Source organism: Octopus bimaculoides, chromosome 6 (genome assembly GCF_046866305.1).
Source record: "Octopus bimaculoides isolate indiv1 chromosome 6, ASM4686630v1, whole genome shotgun sequence".
NCBI classification, from domain to species: domain Eukaryota; kingdom Metazoa; phylum Mollusca; class Cephalopoda; order Octopoda; family Octopodidae; genus Octopus; species Octopus bimaculoides.
This window is the reverse complement of record NC_142933.1, coordinates 2,455,164-2,476,010: the sequence shown is the minus strand read 5'-3', so window position 1 is coordinate 2,476,010 and position 20,847 is coordinate 2,455,164. Positions and strand designations below refer to the sequence as shown.

The following is a 20,847-nucleotide window of genomic DNA, read 5'->3' as shown; positions in this document are numbered from 1 at the left end:
TAATGTGGGATGCAGATTATGTGTTTTGTATCAATACATGTATGTGTATGCGTATAAATGTGTGTAGAAATTTTCTTTGAATTTTTGTGATGTGGAATTATTATTATACACTAACTAATATATTAAGGCTAATGTCAACTTGATTCTTATAATCGCAGTGTTTTGGCCATTGCATTCTCTGACCTTCTTCAGATGCCTGCCATATTCAGTAATATTCTTGGAATTTGAAATTAAACTTTTATTTAGCTCACTGGAGAAGATTGTTCTCATTCTGTTGTCCACACCAGGGGTAATGTCTAATGTACTTGTGTGGCAGCTAGTTCATTATGCTTGAACTAAGGTGTATGTAAATTGACTGACCAAAGGACCAAACTCACACCTACTCGCTAATATAAGCCAATAAAGGTTTTTGACTGTAATATAGTGATTAGACAAGGGTTCCATCCCTGGATTGTTTGCACTATATATACTCTGATTGAAGCCCACATTGCCACTTCAGTAGCAATCTTGCTTGTAATGTACTGAGAATATTTACCATAGGTGCAGATAGCCGTAACTCTCTGGGGACCCACAGAGCCGTATTCTCTGCTGGTGGAGTCTTGGTTCTGCCATGCTGATGTATGGTTGGTTACCATGAGAGTTGATCTTTAAAAAAGGGGACACAAAAGGTGATAGTATTTGGTGTGTCATAAATAGATATACAGATAAGCATTACCAGTATACGATTTATAAAATATGTGAGTTCATGTGTCTACATATGTATGCATGTTTGTACATGCACATGATTGTAAGTATATAAATGTCTGTGTGTGTCATTCCTTGGGCAAGTGTCTTCTTGTGCTCGTACCAACACTGTTTGAGCAAAATTAGTGATGCTTGTATATGTTTCCTGTAGACAATATATCACATAGTGCAGCAGTTTTGTTGGTTTCAATATTTGAAGACTAGAAGAACGAAACCTCCTTACTTGAAAAATGAATAAGAGTTGGCAACCGGAACGATATCTGTAAAGTACTTCCACACAAGATATTATTACTGAATTCATGTCAGAATAGAAAAAGCACATAAAAAGAATGGTGGATGTATGTATGGATTCATGGATAGATGTGTGTGCCTATATGTATGAATGTATATTTTTCTGTGACTGTTTGTGTATGTAGTATGTACATGTAAGCACATATATGTAACATGTATATGCAGTGTGTTCACACATGCATGAGTGTGTGTGTGTGCATATATATATATATATATATATAAAATAGTCTGTGTACATGTATGTATGTCTTTATCTATATATACATTTATGTACATATGTATATGCAATATATGTGTATGCATCATTTAACATCCATGCTCCAGGCTACTAGTGGTTTTATGCTAGGTGTTGAAATTAAAGTATGAAAGAAGTGACAGAAACAGGTTTCTTGGTGTTAAGATGTATGGTTACCACTATATATATATATGTGTGAGTGTGTGTATCTATCTATATATATATGTTTGTATATGTATATATGTGTATAACATCCACTTTCCATGCTGGCATGGGTTGGACAGTTTGAGAATTGGTAAGCTGGGAGGCTGCACCAGGTTCCAGTCTGATTTGGCAAGGTTTCTACAGTTGGATGCCCTTCCTAACGCTTTTTACCTACCACAGTCAGGGGGCTCTGGCATTGGCTACACTCAAATGGTACTTTTTATGTCCCACCGGCATGGGTGCCAGCCAGATGGCACTGGCATCAGCCATGCTCATATGTATATGTATGTATGTGTGTGTAACATCTATGTATACATATATGTATATATACACATGTGTATACATACAAGTACAGATACATAAGTATATATATATATATATATATATATATATATGTCGGTGTGCATGTATTACATATATATATCATCATCATTTAATGTGTTTTCCAAGCTGGCATGAGTTGGACAGTTTGACAGGAGCTGGTAAGGCTGGGGTTCACACCAGGTGCCATTGTCTATTCTGGCATGGTTTCTGAGTGGGTGTCCTTAACACCAACCATTATTACAGAGTGTACTGGGTGCTTATTACATGGCATCAGCACCGGTATTATATATATAATATACACATGTCTCTCAAATATTTAAAATCTACAATTAAGAGCCCTATCTACTCGCTGGCGGTACCTACCCACCACTACCCATTTTCCTTTATTCAAAAATTCTTATCGCTCCTTAAAATTATGGCTTTTAAGTGTTGATTTCTCAGCCCAAGAATTACAGCGTGATGTGCTGCTTGACTGGTCCCCCCTCTCTCTCTCTCTCTCTCTTTATATATATATATGATGATGATGATGATGATCTTTTCTCCCGCCATGCCTCTGTCTACCCCTCCATCCTCTCTCTCTCCTTCGTAGTTTTTCCTTAAGGTCTTCAGGTTCTGGCTATATATAAATGAGAAACCCATTCTAAATTATCTCGCTGACATACTACGACGAAATACCCAAGATGCAGATAAGATAGAGATTTTTTATTTATTTACGGCCTCAAACATCTCATAATACCTTCGCGCTTTAGTTTTGCCCCCTATTATTTATCTTGTTTCTCTCCATGAAATTCAATTGAATTCAGTTGTTGTCTTAAATTCATGCTTATTCATTTTCTAAGCTTCCTAAATTCATGCTACGTTATATTCTAATCACCCAGAATTCATTGCTCTTTTAAAAATTACGATTTATGCATTGTTGTCTCTCAAATATTTAAAATCTACAATTAAGAGCCCTATCTACTCGCTGGCGGTAACCCGCCCTCCCACCCCCTCCACCGGAAGTTCATTCCTCTGTCATCCCACCCCCTCCACCGGAAGTTCATTCCTCTGTCATCCCACCCCCTCCACCGGAAGTTCATTCCTCTGTCATCCCACCCCCTCCACCGGAAGTTCATTCCTCTGTCATCCCACCCCCTCCACCGGAAGTTCATTTCTCTGTCATCCCACCCCCTCCACCGGAAGTTCATTCCTCTGTCATCCCACCCCCTCCACCGGAAGTTCATTCCTCTGCCATCCCACCCCCTCCACCGGAAGTTCATTTCTCTGTCATCCCACCCCCTCCACCGGAAGTTCATTCCTCTGTCATCCCGCCCCCTCCACCGGAAGTTCATTCCTCTGTCATCCTGTCAACCTCGGCTGTCTCCCGGAACCCATCTAGTGGCCTTGGCCATCCTCTCCCCTACCTTTGGGTAGCGCATTAAGGTTGAGAAATGTTTGCAGGTTGTAGGTACTGTTTTGCTTATGAATTCTTCCAATTGCAAGTTTTCTTTTCAGGTACACGACACTGCTTTTCCCCTTCCCAGGCTACAGGCCCACACCCCCAACACCCATACTGTTAGGATTGGCACTCTCAACGTCGGCACGCTGAAAGGTAGATCTGGTGAAATTGTTGAGATGCTTGAACGGAGATGCGTAGATATGTGCTGAACATTAGAAGCATCAGTTGTGGCGTGCAAGAGAGACGATTGCGCTGGTATGGACATGTGGTGAGAATGGAGGAGGATAGCTGCGTGAAAAAGTGCCACACCCTAACAGTTGAGGGAACCCGTGGAAGAGGTAGGCCCAGGAAGACCTGGGCTGAGGTGGTGAGGCAAGACCTTCGTACATTGGGCCTCACCGAGGCGATGACTACGGACCGAGACCTTTGGAAATGGGCTGTGTGTGAGAAGACCCGGCAAGCCAAGTAAGATCGTTGCCAGTGCCCCTGGACTGGTTCTTGTGCGGTTGGCACATGAGATGCACCATTTTGAGCGTGGCCGTTGCCAGTACCGCCTGACTGGCTCCTGTAGGATTTTCGAGCGAGATCGTTGCCAGTGCCCCTGGACTGGCTTGTGCGGGTGGCACATAAAAGACACCATTTCGAGCGTGGCCGTTTTCGTGCGGGTGACACGTAAAAGCACCCACTACACTCTCTGAGTGGTTGGCGTTAGGAAGGGCATCCAGCTGTAGAAACTCTGCCAAATCAGACTGGAGCCTGGTGTTGCCATCCGGTTTCACCAGTCCTCAGTCAAATCGTCCAACCCATGCTAGCATGGAAAGCGGACGTTAAACGATGATGATGATGATGATGATGATATATATAATATATACATACACACTGATACACACACACACACAGAGGCATACATATTATGTAATAGGTATAAATGTATGTTTGTGCATATGTAATATGAATGTACATATACAAATATATGTTTACACCTGTCCAAGTCTTTCAATTCTCTAATCTAGGTAATACTTTATATGAACCTTTTATTCCTATGCGCACGTACATAGAAACACACACTTCAAAAAGAGACGTGCATGCATTGACACATCACATGTAGAAATACACTCACATACACAAACACAGGTACATACACACAAACACAAATACACTCACACAAACAGACACACACACACAAGTATGAACATGTGTGCGTGTGTGTGTCATTACATGTATCTCCTGATATTTATTTTTCTAATGGTAACTGTGTTGTTGCTGCTACCAACACCACTAACTTCATCTCTTCACATGCCACCCTGTTGTTTTTGTTGTTGCTACTGCTATCCTACCCCACCCTACACTGCACTGCTGCCACCCTGTTCCTTTGACTTCACTTATTCTATATATCCCATCCACTGTTCTCTTAACAAGCTATTGATTGGGTTTCTCTGTAATAGAGGGCAGAAGCGGGGTGGAGGAGAGATAGTACTGTAACTCAGGGTGGAGAAAAGAGTGAGAGACAGTGAGAGTGTGTATATGTATGTGAAGCTCTGAGTGTAAGAGATTGTGTGCAGAGTACAAGACTGAAATATGGAAGGGATTGTGTTTGTAACTCAGGGTAGATGGATGTGTATGTAGGGGAGGTTAGTGTGAGCATGTGTGTGTCTGTGTAGCTCCAAGTTGGCAGGGAGAGAAAATGAAATATGTTGCAGGAGAGAGAGATGCTGTGTAGAGTATGGGTTCTGTGTATGTGTAAAGCACGACATGTTATATGAGTGTGTGTAGTATGCCACATGCTATGTCTGTGTAATCATGAGATGCAGTGTGTGTGTGTGTGTGTGTGTGTGTGTGTGTGCAGTATGGGTGTAAAATATGGTTTTCTTCACTTTAAAAATTATGTAATATAGTGGAGAGAGAATGTGTATGTACATAAGTCACTAACCCATGCCAGGATGGAAGACAGACGTTAAATGATGATTATATATATATATATATATATATATATATATATATATATATATATATATATATATATATAAATAAATATATGTATGCATATAATGTAGTATATATGTGTTGTGAACAACAGGTTAGAATGTATGTGTAGCACAATTGGGGAAGTGTGGATGAGTATATATATATATATATATGTGGATGCATGCACCTGTGACACTGAGTGCATGTGTGTATATGTGACAAGTGAGCGAGTGTGTGTGTTAACTAACACAGCACAATTGTGTACAGTACTCCATAGAAGGTTGGTTAGTGCAACATCATATATTCCAGTGCAACAGACCTGCATTGGTTAGAAGTAGAGACAATAATATTGGGGAGGGGGTGCAGAGGTTGTCTCTATCCCCATCTTACCTGCAACCCCCCCTCCAACTGTCTACACCTACCTTCTATCCCACTCTCTTTCCTCCCTATCTTCTCTCAACTGATCACTCATAAACACACACACACACACACAACCACCCACATGTCACTACTCTTACTCTCTCTAACCTCTGTACTCCCCCCTCTATTCACATCCAACTCCATCCCACCACAGCACCATCTCTATTAATATTCCCCACCATCCACCTGTACATAACAAACTGTTCGTTAGGTAAGACTGAAATCAATAACAGTGAAACTTGTGTTCTTGATGTGGGTTCCTCTCTGCTAGCATGGGGTTGGAGTAGAGGATGGTGGCAGATGATGTCGGTGATGATAATGGTGGTGGTGGTGGTAATGATGATGGTAATGATCATAGTGATACTCATGATAATCGTGCTTATCATCACCATCGTCATTGCAATCATCTTCACCATAACTATCATCATAATCAATCATCTCCATTAATACTACCACCATCATCAACACAACTATTGCCCACTTCGACACCACTCTCATTAGCACCATCATCAGTTTTACTACTAAAAGATAAAACTCTCCAGAGGAGGGCTAGGAAAAAAGTTTAAACATTTTTTGCAAAGAATGCGGTACAAACTAATACAAATAATTCTAAAGACCCAGTGTTCAGCAACACTGGTAGTGTTAATAATTCTGAGGTCAACAACACTGCATAATATATACATACATTGAGGATATATATATATATATATACGAGTGTGAGTGTCCTCTCTCAACTATGTGGTTTCAGGTTCAATCTCATTGTACAGTACTTGAACAAGTGTCTTCTACCATATTTTTAGGTTTGCCAGAGGCTGTGTCCCTGCATAGCCATAGTCCAGTCTCTAAAACCTGCAAAATACACACACACACACACACAATGGTTATATATGCATGTGTGGGAGTGTACATACACAAATGTATGCACATATTTACACTGATATAATTTGCACATATGCACAAAAGTATGTATACATGCCATTATATAGATATATACACACACATACACATGTACCCCTCCACATACAGAATAGTACAAGTATGTTATGTACAGTTTAACAATGCAAATATTGAACAGATGTTAGTACTACACTGTTGCATCCAAAGCTGCACACACATGCACACAAACATAGCAAACACAAGGGCCAATGGCAACATCTTTAGATAACAGAAATAGCAGCTAACTCTCCCTCAACTCTCTGCACCATCACAATAAACAAAAAAAAAAAAATTGTTTATATAATGTCTGAAAAAAGTGTGGTCATGGTTGGATTGCCTTTGATAGATCTGCTGGAACAGAGTTCACCTAGGGCCAAACAAGTACAACAAGCATGTTGTTGTTGGCACTCCGTCGCTTACGACGTCAAGGGTTCCAGTTGATCCGATCAATGGAACAGCCTGCTTGTGAAATTAACGTGCAAGTGGCTGAGCACTCCACAGACACATGTACTCTTAACGTAGTTCTCGGGGATATTCAGCATGACACAGTGTGACAAGGCTGGCCCTTTGAATTACAGGCACAGCAGAAGCAGGAAGTAAGAGTGAGAGAAAGTTGTGGTGGAAGAGTACAGCAGGGTTCGCCACCATCCCCTGCCAGAGCCTCATAGAGCTTTTAGGTATTTTTGCTCAATAAACATTCACAACGCCCCGGTCTGGGAATCGAAACCGTGATCCTATGACCGCAAGTCCGCTGCCCTAACCACTGGGCCATTGCGCCTCCACGCAATAAGCATGTGAGATTATGCTATTTAGTATTGTATTGTTGCATCATCAAGCAGCTATACACAAGGGCACCTGTTTTTTAATCACTTGATCAGCAAGAGATAGCAACAAAATTGCTGACATCATTCTCTGATGCCTTAGAAAAAGAAAAGCACATTGTCTTGTGTGCCAGTGGCACATAAAACACACCCAGCATGTTCTGTAAAGTGGTTGGCATTAGGAAGGACATCCAGCCATAGAAACCATGCCAAAACAGAGAATTGTAGTCTGGACAGCTCTCTGGCTGGACAGCTCCTGCCAAATGTCTAACCCAAGCCAGCATAGAAAACAGACTTTAAATAATGATGTGCATGCTGAAAAAAAATGTGATGGCCATGGTTGAAATGTCTTTGAGCATAGATATGCTCAATTAGGACACACCTTGGGCTAAATAACAACATAGACCTTTAATACTATATGTATATAGTACTATGCAGTACAACCATCACAGTACATATCCACACAGACAATACTATAGAAGCATAGTATTGTACTGTACTATCACCATCAATTGATTCTCTCTCTCTCTCTGATACACATATTGTTATGGCTATTTGAGACAAATGAAGGAGCCTACAGAGTTATTGAATGGGCTGAAAATAGCAGTCAAATCTTCCAAGTCACGTATTTCTTAGGAAAGATTCTTGGATAATGTGATCCTAAGCTCTCTGCGCACAGGAAAAAGACAGGATGGTTACCACTATAATGTCTTTGGTCTGCATGATTAAAATTACCCAGGTACTAAACAACAATGACTACTATAGGTATTTAATGTGAGTTCCACATAGGCGCTTGTGATTAATTCTTCCTCTTCCTCCCATACGATGTTACACTCCCAATGCCAGGTCCTAAAACAGCTTTCTCCTGTCCGTTGTTACCGGAGCATCTCCCTCCCAGCCCATGTTTTTCTTCAATCTTCGCAGTCTTCAAACTTTGAAAGCCATAACCACAACCCCTAATTCCTATATTTATTATACTGCAGTTAGGGAACAACAATGTTGTTGGATACAGGTTTTCAATGAACCATTAGTTCACTGCATGGGATTGAACCTGAAATATGACTGACTGTAAAGCAAACTACTTAACTGCTCAGCTATGTTGGTATCTAGGCAAACTATTTCATAAAAAACAAAAAAATATGTTTACTTGGTGCAAGATGTCTATGCATGTGTTATGAATTTAGTTTTGACTCTAGTTTCAATTTTGAGCACTGTTTATTAGTAAATATTCTAACCTTACAATCCCTTTCAAATAACTCCAAAATTGACACACATATATACACATACATATATAGAAATAGATATGTAAGAGATAGACAAGGGATAATGTATTATACATTCAGGATTGAGTATGAGCATATGTACATTATACCCAGGTGTGTCTGTGTAGATGCTTTTCGTGTACCTGTTTGTATGTGTACCCAACAACATCCTCTTTCAATAAACAAATACCCTACTACTTTGTTAAGTCTGCCTTTCCTTCCCTTCCCACACCATTCTAATAAATTTATTGTTCCAGCACTTCCTGTAACCATAATGTTTCTTTTGCTTTCCTATCTTATGCCTCTCTGCTATTTTGTTTTCCTGCTGTTCTTGTTCAGCAGACTGCCCCATCACACCACCACCTCTACCTGAGTGAAGGTATCTCTGATGTTGTATGTAGGTTAATGGGATTTGATATATGTTACTGTCAGGTGATGTAGTGTTTTATTGCTTGTCTGTTTGTCCTTGGTCAGCCAAAATTTCAGCCATGTGTATTTATTTAGACATAGTATACCTAGGGGTATATTAGCCAATATGTAATATGAAGAAGGCGGGGCCCCTTTTTGGCTTGTAGTGCACTATAATTATGGCTTTAAAAAAAAAAATTTTGCTGTTTAGCTCTAGGTCAATCATGATACATATAGTGGGCCTATGATGAAATTTTTTTTCCAGCCCAAACCATCTCTTCAATTATTTAGATAGTAAATCTAGGATCACCTTATACAATGTTATTTTCTTTTATAGTGTGGGTTGAGGGAGATTCAGCTGTTATTTTTAGCATGTCAAGCAACCATGTATAAGTTCCCTCAGACATTTAGTTTTGAATCTCACTTAATGGTAACTCACATTTTTATTGCTGTTGAGACTGGCATGACCATCACATGCATCAATGCCGTATATATATGGGGACCCCTCAGCTTTATTCAGCTTTATTCAGTATTTAATACTCTTAAGAGAGCCTTGCAAATCAAGCAATGGTGGCGTCTTAATATTCCTTCGAAATTATTTCAATATTCCTGTTTGATGTTATCTCCCTTATTCTCTCTCCATTGTGTATCTTTAAACCAATCATAAACTTCTAGATGGATGAAACAGCAGCCAAATCACTTCCATATGTGTTTTAAATATGGAAAAGACACACTAGATGGTCATAGCTGGAATGCATTTGAACATAAAAGTTTGCTGAATCTAGCTAAATCTGAGCTAAATAGTAATAATAAAAGATACATTGAATCATGTAGTCCTTGAAACATTATGACTAAACAATGAGATGGTCATGATAAGAACTTTGATAATAGAGCTCCTTGATGAGAGCTGGCCTGGGATTATACAACAGCATGTGTTTCTGAATCATTGAGATATGGGGACATTGAGATATCATGTTCTACTCTTTCTACATTGGGGTGGAACATAATATAATTTCTCTATACATTTGGGAAGTTAGAATTTAGTGATCATTCAGTTGATTGCATCTGTGTGGGTAGTGTGTGTATGCATACACACATGTATTTAACTTCCATATAGATGTTATTTTCATGCTAATTACAAAATTTATAACCATTTTTGGAAAAATTAACTATAAAAATGTTACAAACTTTCAAAGGACATTTAAAAAAATTTCATCCACAAATGGCTACTCCCTTGTTTCTACCATGAGTATTTCAGTTGTTAAGCTACCTACTTATTGGATTATAATAGAAGTGGCTTAGTATTCTACATGTATATCCATTATGGAATCCACAGTTGAATCAGCAAGGCTGAATTACATATGCAGTCCATTTATCAGGCTTCCACAAAGTTTCCGCCTCAGTTTCATGCAGTTTTGGTCAATCTATGGTATGTTAGAAGTTACATGTGCATGAAGTCACATGGGGAAATCAAGGACTTCTTTAAAATACATGATTATGCCACAATAGACAATCATTGTTTCAATATCTACTTTTTTTATGCTTGCATGGGCCCCACAGAAATTATGATCTTGAAGAGAGAAAGACTCTGACAAGTTTAAATCCCCCAAGACATATTCATGAAGCTGTCGCCATGATTTCACCAGGAGTTAAAGAGCCCAACGAAAGGGATGACTAAATTATATAAACACATCATACACACCCATAGACACTGATATGTTGAGGGTGTTTACCCTCAGAAAATATATATTTTTTTAAAATTTATATTTACTTATCTGTAATAGTAAACGTTACCTTAAACTACCATTGTCATAATGACCACCATCACCCCACTCAATAGCAACATAAACACCTACTTATTACTCTAACCTTGAAATCACCCACACCTGCTATTTCTCTCTTTTATTTCCGGTTTCTTCAGACATACACACACACACACTTACCTGTCCACGACACCATGACCACTCGACTATGATCGGTGTCAATGTCCTAATCAGTTCAACTATTCTGTTATTGACAATCAGTTACCATCACCATCATCACTCTTAACACAGTCAACGCAAATAGATCATCCATAACTACCATCTTGATCCACTCCTCACTACTACAACTACAAGTAGTGGTTAGAATAGTTAGAATACTACTACTAGACACAAGGACGGCATCCCTACGTGGTCGCTTGACATGCTATATATTGCAGCCATATCTGCAGCAAATCACTCTTGATAGTTTTAAACAAGGATATATTGAACAATGCATTCCATAGTATATAAAAAGTATGCGATTTAAAATTTTTTTTAATGGTTTCAGTCATGGAACTGTGGTCATGTTAGGGCACCGCCATTCTGAGATTTCTTTGACCATATATTTCTTGATTCAAGGTTGACTTAGGGCATACCAACGAAGAAGTCTTGCTAGTAATAGCAGGTACAACTATCTCAAAGAGCACCGAACTCTTTCATGAAAAGAATACATGGCATAATGTATAGTGAATGAAAAAGGATGGATGGTCATAACTAGAATGCCTTTGACCACAGGCTTACTTGTTCAGGATTGACTTGCAGTTAAATATTCACAACAGCTACAATTACTACCATAAACAACCACTACTATTTTGTTCGTACATATTACTACGACTACTATCATCACAACAACCAGAACTTGAAAACAAAAATATTTTCAAGGAGTGTTAATGGGGCTGTTTTCTAATCTCCCTAACCTACATGCTGACCACTGGTCGTCTCTTCTCCACCCCTAACACACCCCAGCCACTGTTCATCTCTGCTACCGCCAAGACTGACCCCACTCCCAGCCCCAGCCAAAAGCTATTCTAACCTCATCTATTCTACAAAAACAATTTATTCATCTTTCACCCCTCACTACACTACCATTCAGTCCAGTTTTTGACCAATAGAATTAAAGGTCCAGTTGGCTGATTAGGAATAATCTTACTTATATTTTTAGGTGTGGCCCCTTCCCTTGCCCCCATATATCACATGGTACAATCCCGTAGCCTTTTCATTCCGACCAAATACTTCTAACTAGTTGCTTTATCCATCCAACTATTTTGTTTTTTTTCCTCTTTTTCTCTCCATATATTTTGTAGAAAACGTGAAGATTTATATACATATATTTTTTAAGTTGAAACTAAAATATCGAGAACTGAGGAGGCTTTCAAACACATTCTGATATTATCGACAATTCGGTATCCTGTGATAAAAAAAAAGCCAGGTTGATGGAGACCATTAATAAGGAACCCAACCACCACACGAGTGCTGAAGCTACTTCTAGTGGAACCCAAACTTTACCACAAGGTGTGGGCCAGCCGGCTTTACCAACACTCAGACATAACATTCAAGAAGTAACAAGGGATAGAATGCCAGATTCTTTCCCATTCAGAGTCCGAGACGAGAAGAATAATTCGCAACCAATTGTTGTTACGCAGGTACAATCCCAGTTACCATTAAATACCATGCTAGGGTATCATGAGCCAAGGCCAAGTGGTTACACGTCTAACGTAATGCTACCTCCTCCGCCATCTCCACTTCCATCACAGTCGCCCCAAACAACGACGACTCCATCAGCAAGTGCTGTTCCTCTTCCACTTCCCGTTAGCATGGATAGCAACGTTTTACGCATGAGAACTGACCCTACGAGACGAGTTAACTTCCATCAGAACCCGTTGTTCGTAACTCCGAATTACGAAACTACATATGGAGCCGTCCCAGCACCAGTTTCGCTCTACCCTCGCTTACCAATCTCGGACGATAACGCAGGAATGACTTTCGGATTTCCCCGACCTGTTCAGATGATGCAACCGCCTCCTCTGATGTTGGGCAACGACTATCCTCTCCCAAGCCCTCTCATCGACAATAAGCCCTATCTCGTTCCTACTCCGATGCCGGAACTACCCCACGAACTCCACCCTACTGCTGGTGGCGGCGCTATTCTATCTAGCCCTATACTGAGTTTACCTTCTAACCCCTCCCCTATTGCCACATCTCCATCATTACATCAGCATGCTGTAAGTTGAAAGTTTACCTGTCTTTCTAACAGATTATATTAATACTTGCTACTCATTTTTTTTCTAAATTTTTCTTTTCTTCATAACCCTTTTTGCATGGGTTGATCCCGTTGTATCCAGTTTCTTATTAACCCACTTCTTGTTGATTTCATTGTTTTGTTAAGAATGAATGAATAATGAGGCCAATATGAACTCTCAACATTGGCATAAGACTATGTATGAAATATGTGTTCGTCTCTATTGCTATATAACCAGTAAAATCATTTAGTTTTAATTCATTAGGAATATTTTACCAGCATTTCTGTCGAGCAGTTTTTTAAAAAAAAATTATTTCATTGTTCACGGCAAAACAACTCCAGACTTTCTTACACGCCATACACACATATAATGTATTTGCGTTCATTCTTGAATTGTATTTAATTCAAACAGCCATGTGTGTCACAACATATATGCCATATATTTATACTCCACTGACAAAAAATCGGGAAGCATGAAACTAGAGAAGCAAGGAGAATCTCAGTTTAAATAAATATATGCATGAACTTCATATCACATGTAATATTATCTTACACTCTTGCTTAGAAACACATAATATATAACGTGCACTCACATGTGGGTTGACATGGAATATATATGCCGTGTGTGTTTACTCGTGCGGATAATGTTATCAATACCCTCTAGTTAAGTCGTCAATTACAATTTCCCACTAATTAATAGTTTTTACCTCATTGATTATCACAACCTTACCATATATGGCAGTACTATTAATTGCACCACCACCACCACCACCACTACTACTCAAACCACCATACACACCAAGCTTCTCTCTCCAACAACAATCTATGGCTTATTTAAATTCTTTCTTCTCAGATCTAGTTCCAGTGTGTTTTATAGTTTTTAATCAATAAACAAATTTGGCATATTATTTTTATTGCTGTTATCATTGAAATCATTATTATTGATGTTAGAAATCATTATTATGGTAATTATTATTGTCATTATTATTATTACTATTAATAGTAGTAGTATATTGATCATCAGCTGTTATACCCAGTGGAACAATAATCAGATTAAAAAGAAACGCACTCTTTAATGTGTGTTATTGATTTCTAAGTTAGATATAAGGCTGTAGATATTAGGGAAAGGTAACAGTCACTTATATAATAATAAACTATTAGGTACACGACTGGTACATTTTTATTTCTCTCGGCATCTTTGTACAGAACTGTGCCTCTCACCACTCGATTTTGCTTCTGGCGATCTTTCGGTATGAGTCCTAAATATCGGCCTTTTCCGTAAAAAGTGTCTTCGGCAATCTTTACCAAAGTTCGGCCTTGCTTCTTTATACAATACGCATTTTCCAGTGAAATTTCTTTGCAATACATTTTAGATAATGTAGATAACGATTATATGAAGGAAAAAAATTAAAACCTTTTTTTAAATATCCCCACTCCGACTTTCCATCCTTCGTTAAATGCATATTTGTTATGAATTTTTCCGAGATAGGTTTTCGGGGGTGTAGATTATGATTATCCTGATAAAATTTTGGTGGGGGAACATGGAATTTTGAATAGTTTCATCCCCACCAACCCGGAAATGAACAAATATTCATTGTTTGTGTTGTAACTTGAATCACTCGCCACCTTTTTTGTTTTGCTCAGAGAAATTCACTGAAATAAATTTTTCGTGCAATGCTAAACAATTTGATTATTCAATTCATATTACATAATAAAGCTGGCAAAGTTTTCAGTAAAAAATACAGTTATTGAAGTCGGAGGAATTAGCCGAAACGTCTCCGTACCTATATCATTAAAAAAAACAAAAAAAAAACATGCATTTTAAAGAAAGATGAGGAAATAGACCAGCGGTGGAACAGACTTCAGTAATTATACCCTTCTCAAAATTACCAATACCCGACGCCACGGCTTCTCGAAGGAATAATGTTCGACCTTCATCTCCAAATTTAAAGCGCAAGGCAATGTTAGGAAGATTCTTTTTTATTCTCTACTGAAGTGTTACTGTCTGAAGAAACCGAAGAGACGGCACCAGTCTCAATCAATTGTTAGAATTATTAAGTAATTATGAATAACGGAAACGGTTGATATAAGCGGAGTTCCTCAGTTTTTCTTCGTCCGCCAAGAAGCAGACGATACTTTTGCAGTGACAAAGAATACAAGAAATACTTGTGTTTTAATGTCTCAGTTAGTCTTACTTTTGAACAGAATATGCACATTTTCCAATTATTAAGAAATAATTATTAAGAAACAAAAATTTCCATCGACTCACCTTATTTAAATTAATCTTCCTTGTAGTTTAGATTAAATCGATCCAGTACTTAACTCAGCCAAGCTCGGATTAGGCACTGCACCCCACACACCTCAAGGGAAATCTTTTATACATTAAAAATTTTTTTTTATTTATTATCACTGATATTATTTTTTGTAGTATTCCTGTTTCAAATAACGGAAATTACAATCGATTCTGAAAAAAATTCTCTTTCGAAATTTCAATTTTTTTCTATTTACCCCCTCCCTCCCTTCTTTACTCCTCTAACTTTTTCATTTCCTATGAGGTATGAGGCATCTTAATCCAAAATACAGACCATGGCTGGTTGATTTTATTTATTTATTGTTTTCGATCTTGAAAGAATGAAAGTTTAAGTGGACATCGGCGACACGAAGATTCATGCATTACAACTAAATATACTACATGAAATTTTGTCCGTCGCTCATCAAATCCCTTCTTTTAACATTAATGATTTCATTATTTTGGTATATATTGGTAGAATGATATCCCCAATACGTTTCTATCAGCCTCTTAAACATGATCGATATAATAACTAGGTCATGTTTTTTTTAACAGGAGATGTACCATCAATAAATAATAAAATAGTGGATGGAAATGGTCACACTTTTCCTTATATCCTGTTTCATTTAATTACTACAAATAAAGAAATGTAATATTATTTAATTGAATAATATTACATCACTTAAATAGAAATTTTACAACACAATATATATTAAAATAACTACCATTTTATTCAATATCTTTAAATGAGAATGCAGACGTAGTCAAGGAATTGAGTGATTCTTCTTCCCCACGCCATTTTTCCTTTGTGTTTCAGATAACGGTGATTACGATTCTGAAAAAAATTAATTTTTACATTTTGCTCCCATCATCTAATCTCTTGCCCTTTTTCTTATTCATGGGGTGGTAATAGTTCTTCCAAAATTCCATCCAAAAAACATTAAGCTAGTTATTGAAATATTCTTGTGACATTTTTTTCTCGAATTCGATAAAATGTTTTATACACACGCAGTGACATTTAGTTCTGGGGCGCCCATCACGACGCAGATTCGCAGATTTATAATCATAGGCATTACAGCCGGCACCATTCCGTCTTTTTTGGTGATATGTAGGACTCCTTTGGGGACTAATGCAGAATCGCACCTCTCCTTGAAAAATGCATTTTTTTAAAGAAATTTTTATGATTCCTACGTTTTAGATGTTGGAGATTACGAATATGCAAAAAACAACTTTTTTTAAATCCACCCCCACCTCCATTTAAAATTTTGAACTTTTTCGAAACTTTTTTTAAAACCCACCTTTTCCAAATTTAAAATCCCCACCTCAACATTCTCTTTCCCCAAATTTAAAATTTTTCAAATTTCACCCCACCTGAGATAGAGATTATAGAGAGATAGATATACTGAGATAGATATATTGAGATAGATAGATATGAATAAACGGATAGGGATAAATAGACAGACAAATAAATGGATGAAAAAGTTTAAAATTGGGGGAGGGGGTTGATATTTATTAAACTTTACGTAGGAATCGGAAAAATTATTTTCAAAAAAATGTATTTTTCAAGGAGAGGTGCGATTCTGCATTAGCCCCCAACATTGTCCAGACGAACGTAAAGAATGTGGACCGCACCCCACCCTTTTTTTTTTTTACAGAATCCCCCATTTTCGAATACAGAGATTCTGCAAAAATAAACAAAAAACCGCATTTTAAAATTTTAATATCTCCCACGCCACCCCAAATTCTTCAATTTTCACTTTTTTTTAAATTTAAATTTTACAAAATTTTTTTTTTCAGAATCTCCGTATTTTTCTACGTATTTCGAAAAAAAAAAGAAAATTACTGAAAAAAGGGAAAATTGAAGAATTGGGGGAGGGGGAGGGAATTAAAATTTTTTTTGCAGAATCAGAATCTCCGTACTCGAAAGTGGGGGATTCTGTAAAAAAAAAGAAAAAAAAAACGAAAGCGGGTGCGGTCCACATTGTTTACGTCTGCCCATTGTCCAACCAGTTAAACCCCGATAGCGTGATTTGGTTGTTATTTCTAAAAGGTTGTAGAATTTTATCAGTCATCAAACTTTCTGAATGACACGCCAAAAGAAAGAAAAAAAGAATGTCTGCTCCATCCAGGCTAACCTGGAACAACATAATTTACAATAAACACGTTTCTTCAACATGGCCTTGGCGATGATGACGAAAGCAAACTCAAGAATTTATAGGAAATAATTTTTTAAAAAATTGTTACTAAGGTGATAATGTCAAATTTCCTTCAAGTAATTGAATTTTTACTGGTGGCAAATAGTTGACAGTGGCCATGCTGTGACATTGCCTATGGGAAGAAACATGTAATTGATATTCTGGTTGATAATTTACTTCATTAACTATTCATTTCTCATAAAATAAAATTCCTTTGTTTGTTTGTATGTATGTATGTACGTACGTACGTACGTACGTATGTATGTATGTAAAGGAAATCTCTCTCTATATATATATATTATTATTGAAGGCTGCGAGCTGGCAGAATCGTGAGCACGCTGGACGAAATGCTTAGCAGTATTTCACTCGTTGCTCCGTTCTGAGTTCAAATCCCGCCGAGGTCGACTTTACCATTCATCCTTTTGAGGTCAATAAAATAAGGGTACTATTCAAGAAGAGTGGGCCCGGTGCGCGTCCTCGCGTATTTGCGCATCCGCGCTAGCTAGTCGTGACTAGTCGATCTTACAACGACTATCTAGCGCGAATGCGCAAAACATGTAAGAGGGTTTTTTAAAACAAAGTAAATCATTTTTTTTTTAAACAAAGTAAATAATATTTTGTGCAAAAAAAGTTATTTACTTTGTTTAGAAAAAACTCTCATAGGATCCACTAGGTACGACTAACTAGCGCGGATGCGCGAGTGCGCGCACCGGGACCACTCTTGAATAGTACCAAAATAAGTACCAGTTGAACACTGGAATCGATGTAATCGACTCATCCTCACTTCCCCCCAAGTTGCCCTCGTGGCAAAAATTTGAAATAATTATTATTCATTTAGCGTCCGATTTCCATGCCGTCATGGGTTAGACGGTTTGATTGAGACTGATAAACAGGAGGGCTGTACCAGGCTCCAGTTTGATTTGGCCTAGTTTCTACAGCTGGATGCCCTTTCTAACGCCAACCACTCTAAGAGTTCAATGGTTGCCTTTTACGTGTCTCCTCAAGCACAGCAAATCGCCAAAGGTCTCGATCACTTACCAATCACTTCCATGAGATCCAACATCCGAAGATCATGCTTCATCACCTCGTTCCATGTCTTCCTGGGTCTATTATTTTATTATTGTTATTGTTATTATTATTATTATTATTATTATTATTATTATTATTTGTAGTAGTAGTAGTAGTAGTAGTAAACAGTCTGACAAAACTGCGTTGCGGTTGTTCCCCCTCTCTTCGTTTGTCTTTACGTTCTCGTTCAAATTCCGCTAAGGTCGCCTTTGCTTTTCGTTCCCCCGGGGGTCGATAAAATAAATACCAGATGAACACTGCGATCGATCTAATCGACTTACCCACCGTTCCTTAATTGCTGGCCTTGTGTCAAAATCTGAAATCAATATCAATCAATAACCCCCTCATGTACGTTTGGGTTATCTCTCTTTGGTGCCTTTAATCCCGGGCCTCTTTCAGTTTTGCTGCTCGTCGACGTCATTTTGCGCGAAACATTTTTTACACAAAGGATGTCGGTTTCTTTGGCGGGAGAAAAAAATGTATGTCCTTACTTCATTAAATGGTTTTAACAAAAAATATTAAGACCAACTTTGTTCAATGATTCGTCTGTATTGCTGTTCTCTTACACTGACATTATGCAGTGCTTCAAGCACACTACATCACTAAAGTGCGTGTATATATGTGTTTGTTATATTAAGTATATAAAACTGTGTGTGACTAACGTTCCAAAGTGGAATAAAAAGATTTATTGAAAGGAAGAGGAATAGTTTAATGGCCTGGATAGAATCCTTCCTCAGAAGGAAGAGTGATGCTGCCTAATGGCTTTCTACTTGTTTCCACTAACTTCTCACAGACTATCGCTAGTTCCCTCGTAAAAATAATAGCCCATGAGAAGAAAAAAATTTAAGATGTTGCCAAGTTAGATACTTTTTATCTTATACATTTGTGTGAATTCGTGTATGTATTTGTAAATGTGTTTTCGTATTTGTATGATTATTTGTGTGGATTTGTGCGTGAATGTAACTTGTTTGCTGGTATTTCTATGATCTTGCTCACGTATTTATGTCTTTATATATGTGTATTTGTACATTATTTTCTAATTCTTATCAATTTAATCTCATTAATTACTAAATAATAAAACCAACTTTGTTTAGATGACAGTTATATAACCTCTCTGGTTAATTATTCCTTAATCTGTTTATACTGCTAAACCTAACCAGATTATTAATGCAGTACACTTAAACACGATATCGATACATGTTTGTGTTCATATGAGTAATTTACACCTATGTGTATAACATGTGATTTACTTATTTACATGGATAATTACACCCGTTTGTCTTTACATTGGTTATTGGGGATGTTTGTTTTGTTGACATTAATTTACTCGTTTAAGTTAGTTTACACCTTCATGTGTTTTCATCTACGAGTGCTTGTGTTCTCCTTGCCATGTATTTTGTGAATACTTCGGTTGCCATTTTCATGTCCCCTACACATTCATGTCTTCTTATTTTACTTTATAACGTAGCAATCTGTAGAAGGCACCCTTGCCAGTGACACATAAGTGGTGCCGGTTACACAGAAGAGGCACCCACTACAGTTTTGCAGTGGTTGGCATTAGGAAGAGCATCCAGCTGTAGAAATCCCAAATCAGCCTGGAGCCTGGTACACTTCTCTGGCTTACCAGTTCCAGCCAAACTGTCTAACCCATGCCAGCATGGAAAACAGATGTTAAATGACGATGATGATGATATATGGATATCCTTCCTATCACTCACCCAGCACAAACTTTGTACATTTGATAGTACCACCAACATTAGAATGTTTGTCTGACTGAAAGCTACATAGTTCTCTATTCTGTATCTGTATTTTTTTTTTTTAAGAATTACTTCTCTTGATAGATTGCTTGCACTGTGGCTTGTGGAATACACATCTAAATCATAAGTTTATGTAGTAGGTATTTAGTCTTGCCATACCAATACATCCCTTAGTACTCTTACTCCAGAATGAACCAAAGAACAGTTTGAGTAGTTTCACTCGGTCATTCAGTATCAGCTCATACATGGATTTATTTTTGCTTGTTCCCCAGAGAGACAGACTGAGAATATGACGAGCTTACAACTGCTTGTGAAAAATGCTTATTTATGAGTAACAAGCATAGCCATAAATAGTTGTAAGCTACTCTCTCATCATTATGACTGATTTGCTGGTAATGATTTGTGAAACTTGTCAAGTTATTCTTCATTTAATTCTGCCAAGAGAAAC

At 37.8% G+C, this 20,847-nt stretch overlaps 1 protein-coding gene across 3 annotated transcripts in view; it reads left to right on the top strand.

Moving 5' to 3' along the window:
- Positions 1–20,847, top strand: part of LOC106872072 (RNA-binding protein Musashi homolog 2) — a 297,794-nt gene that overhangs the window by 163,116 nt on the left and 113,831 nt on the right. The window contains exon 1 of one of the 3 annotated variants that reach the window (XM_089353365.1): positions 12,246–13,072. The exons of the other annotated variants lie outside the window; for them this stretch is intronic. Within the exon in view, the coding sequence (XP_089209491.1) occupies positions 12,284–13,072 (789 nt within the window). The 5' untranslated portion in view covers positions 12,246–12,283. Of the gene's footprint in view, positions 1–12,245; positions 13,073–20,847 lie in introns of those variants that run through there. 3 annotated transcript variants of the gene reach the window in all.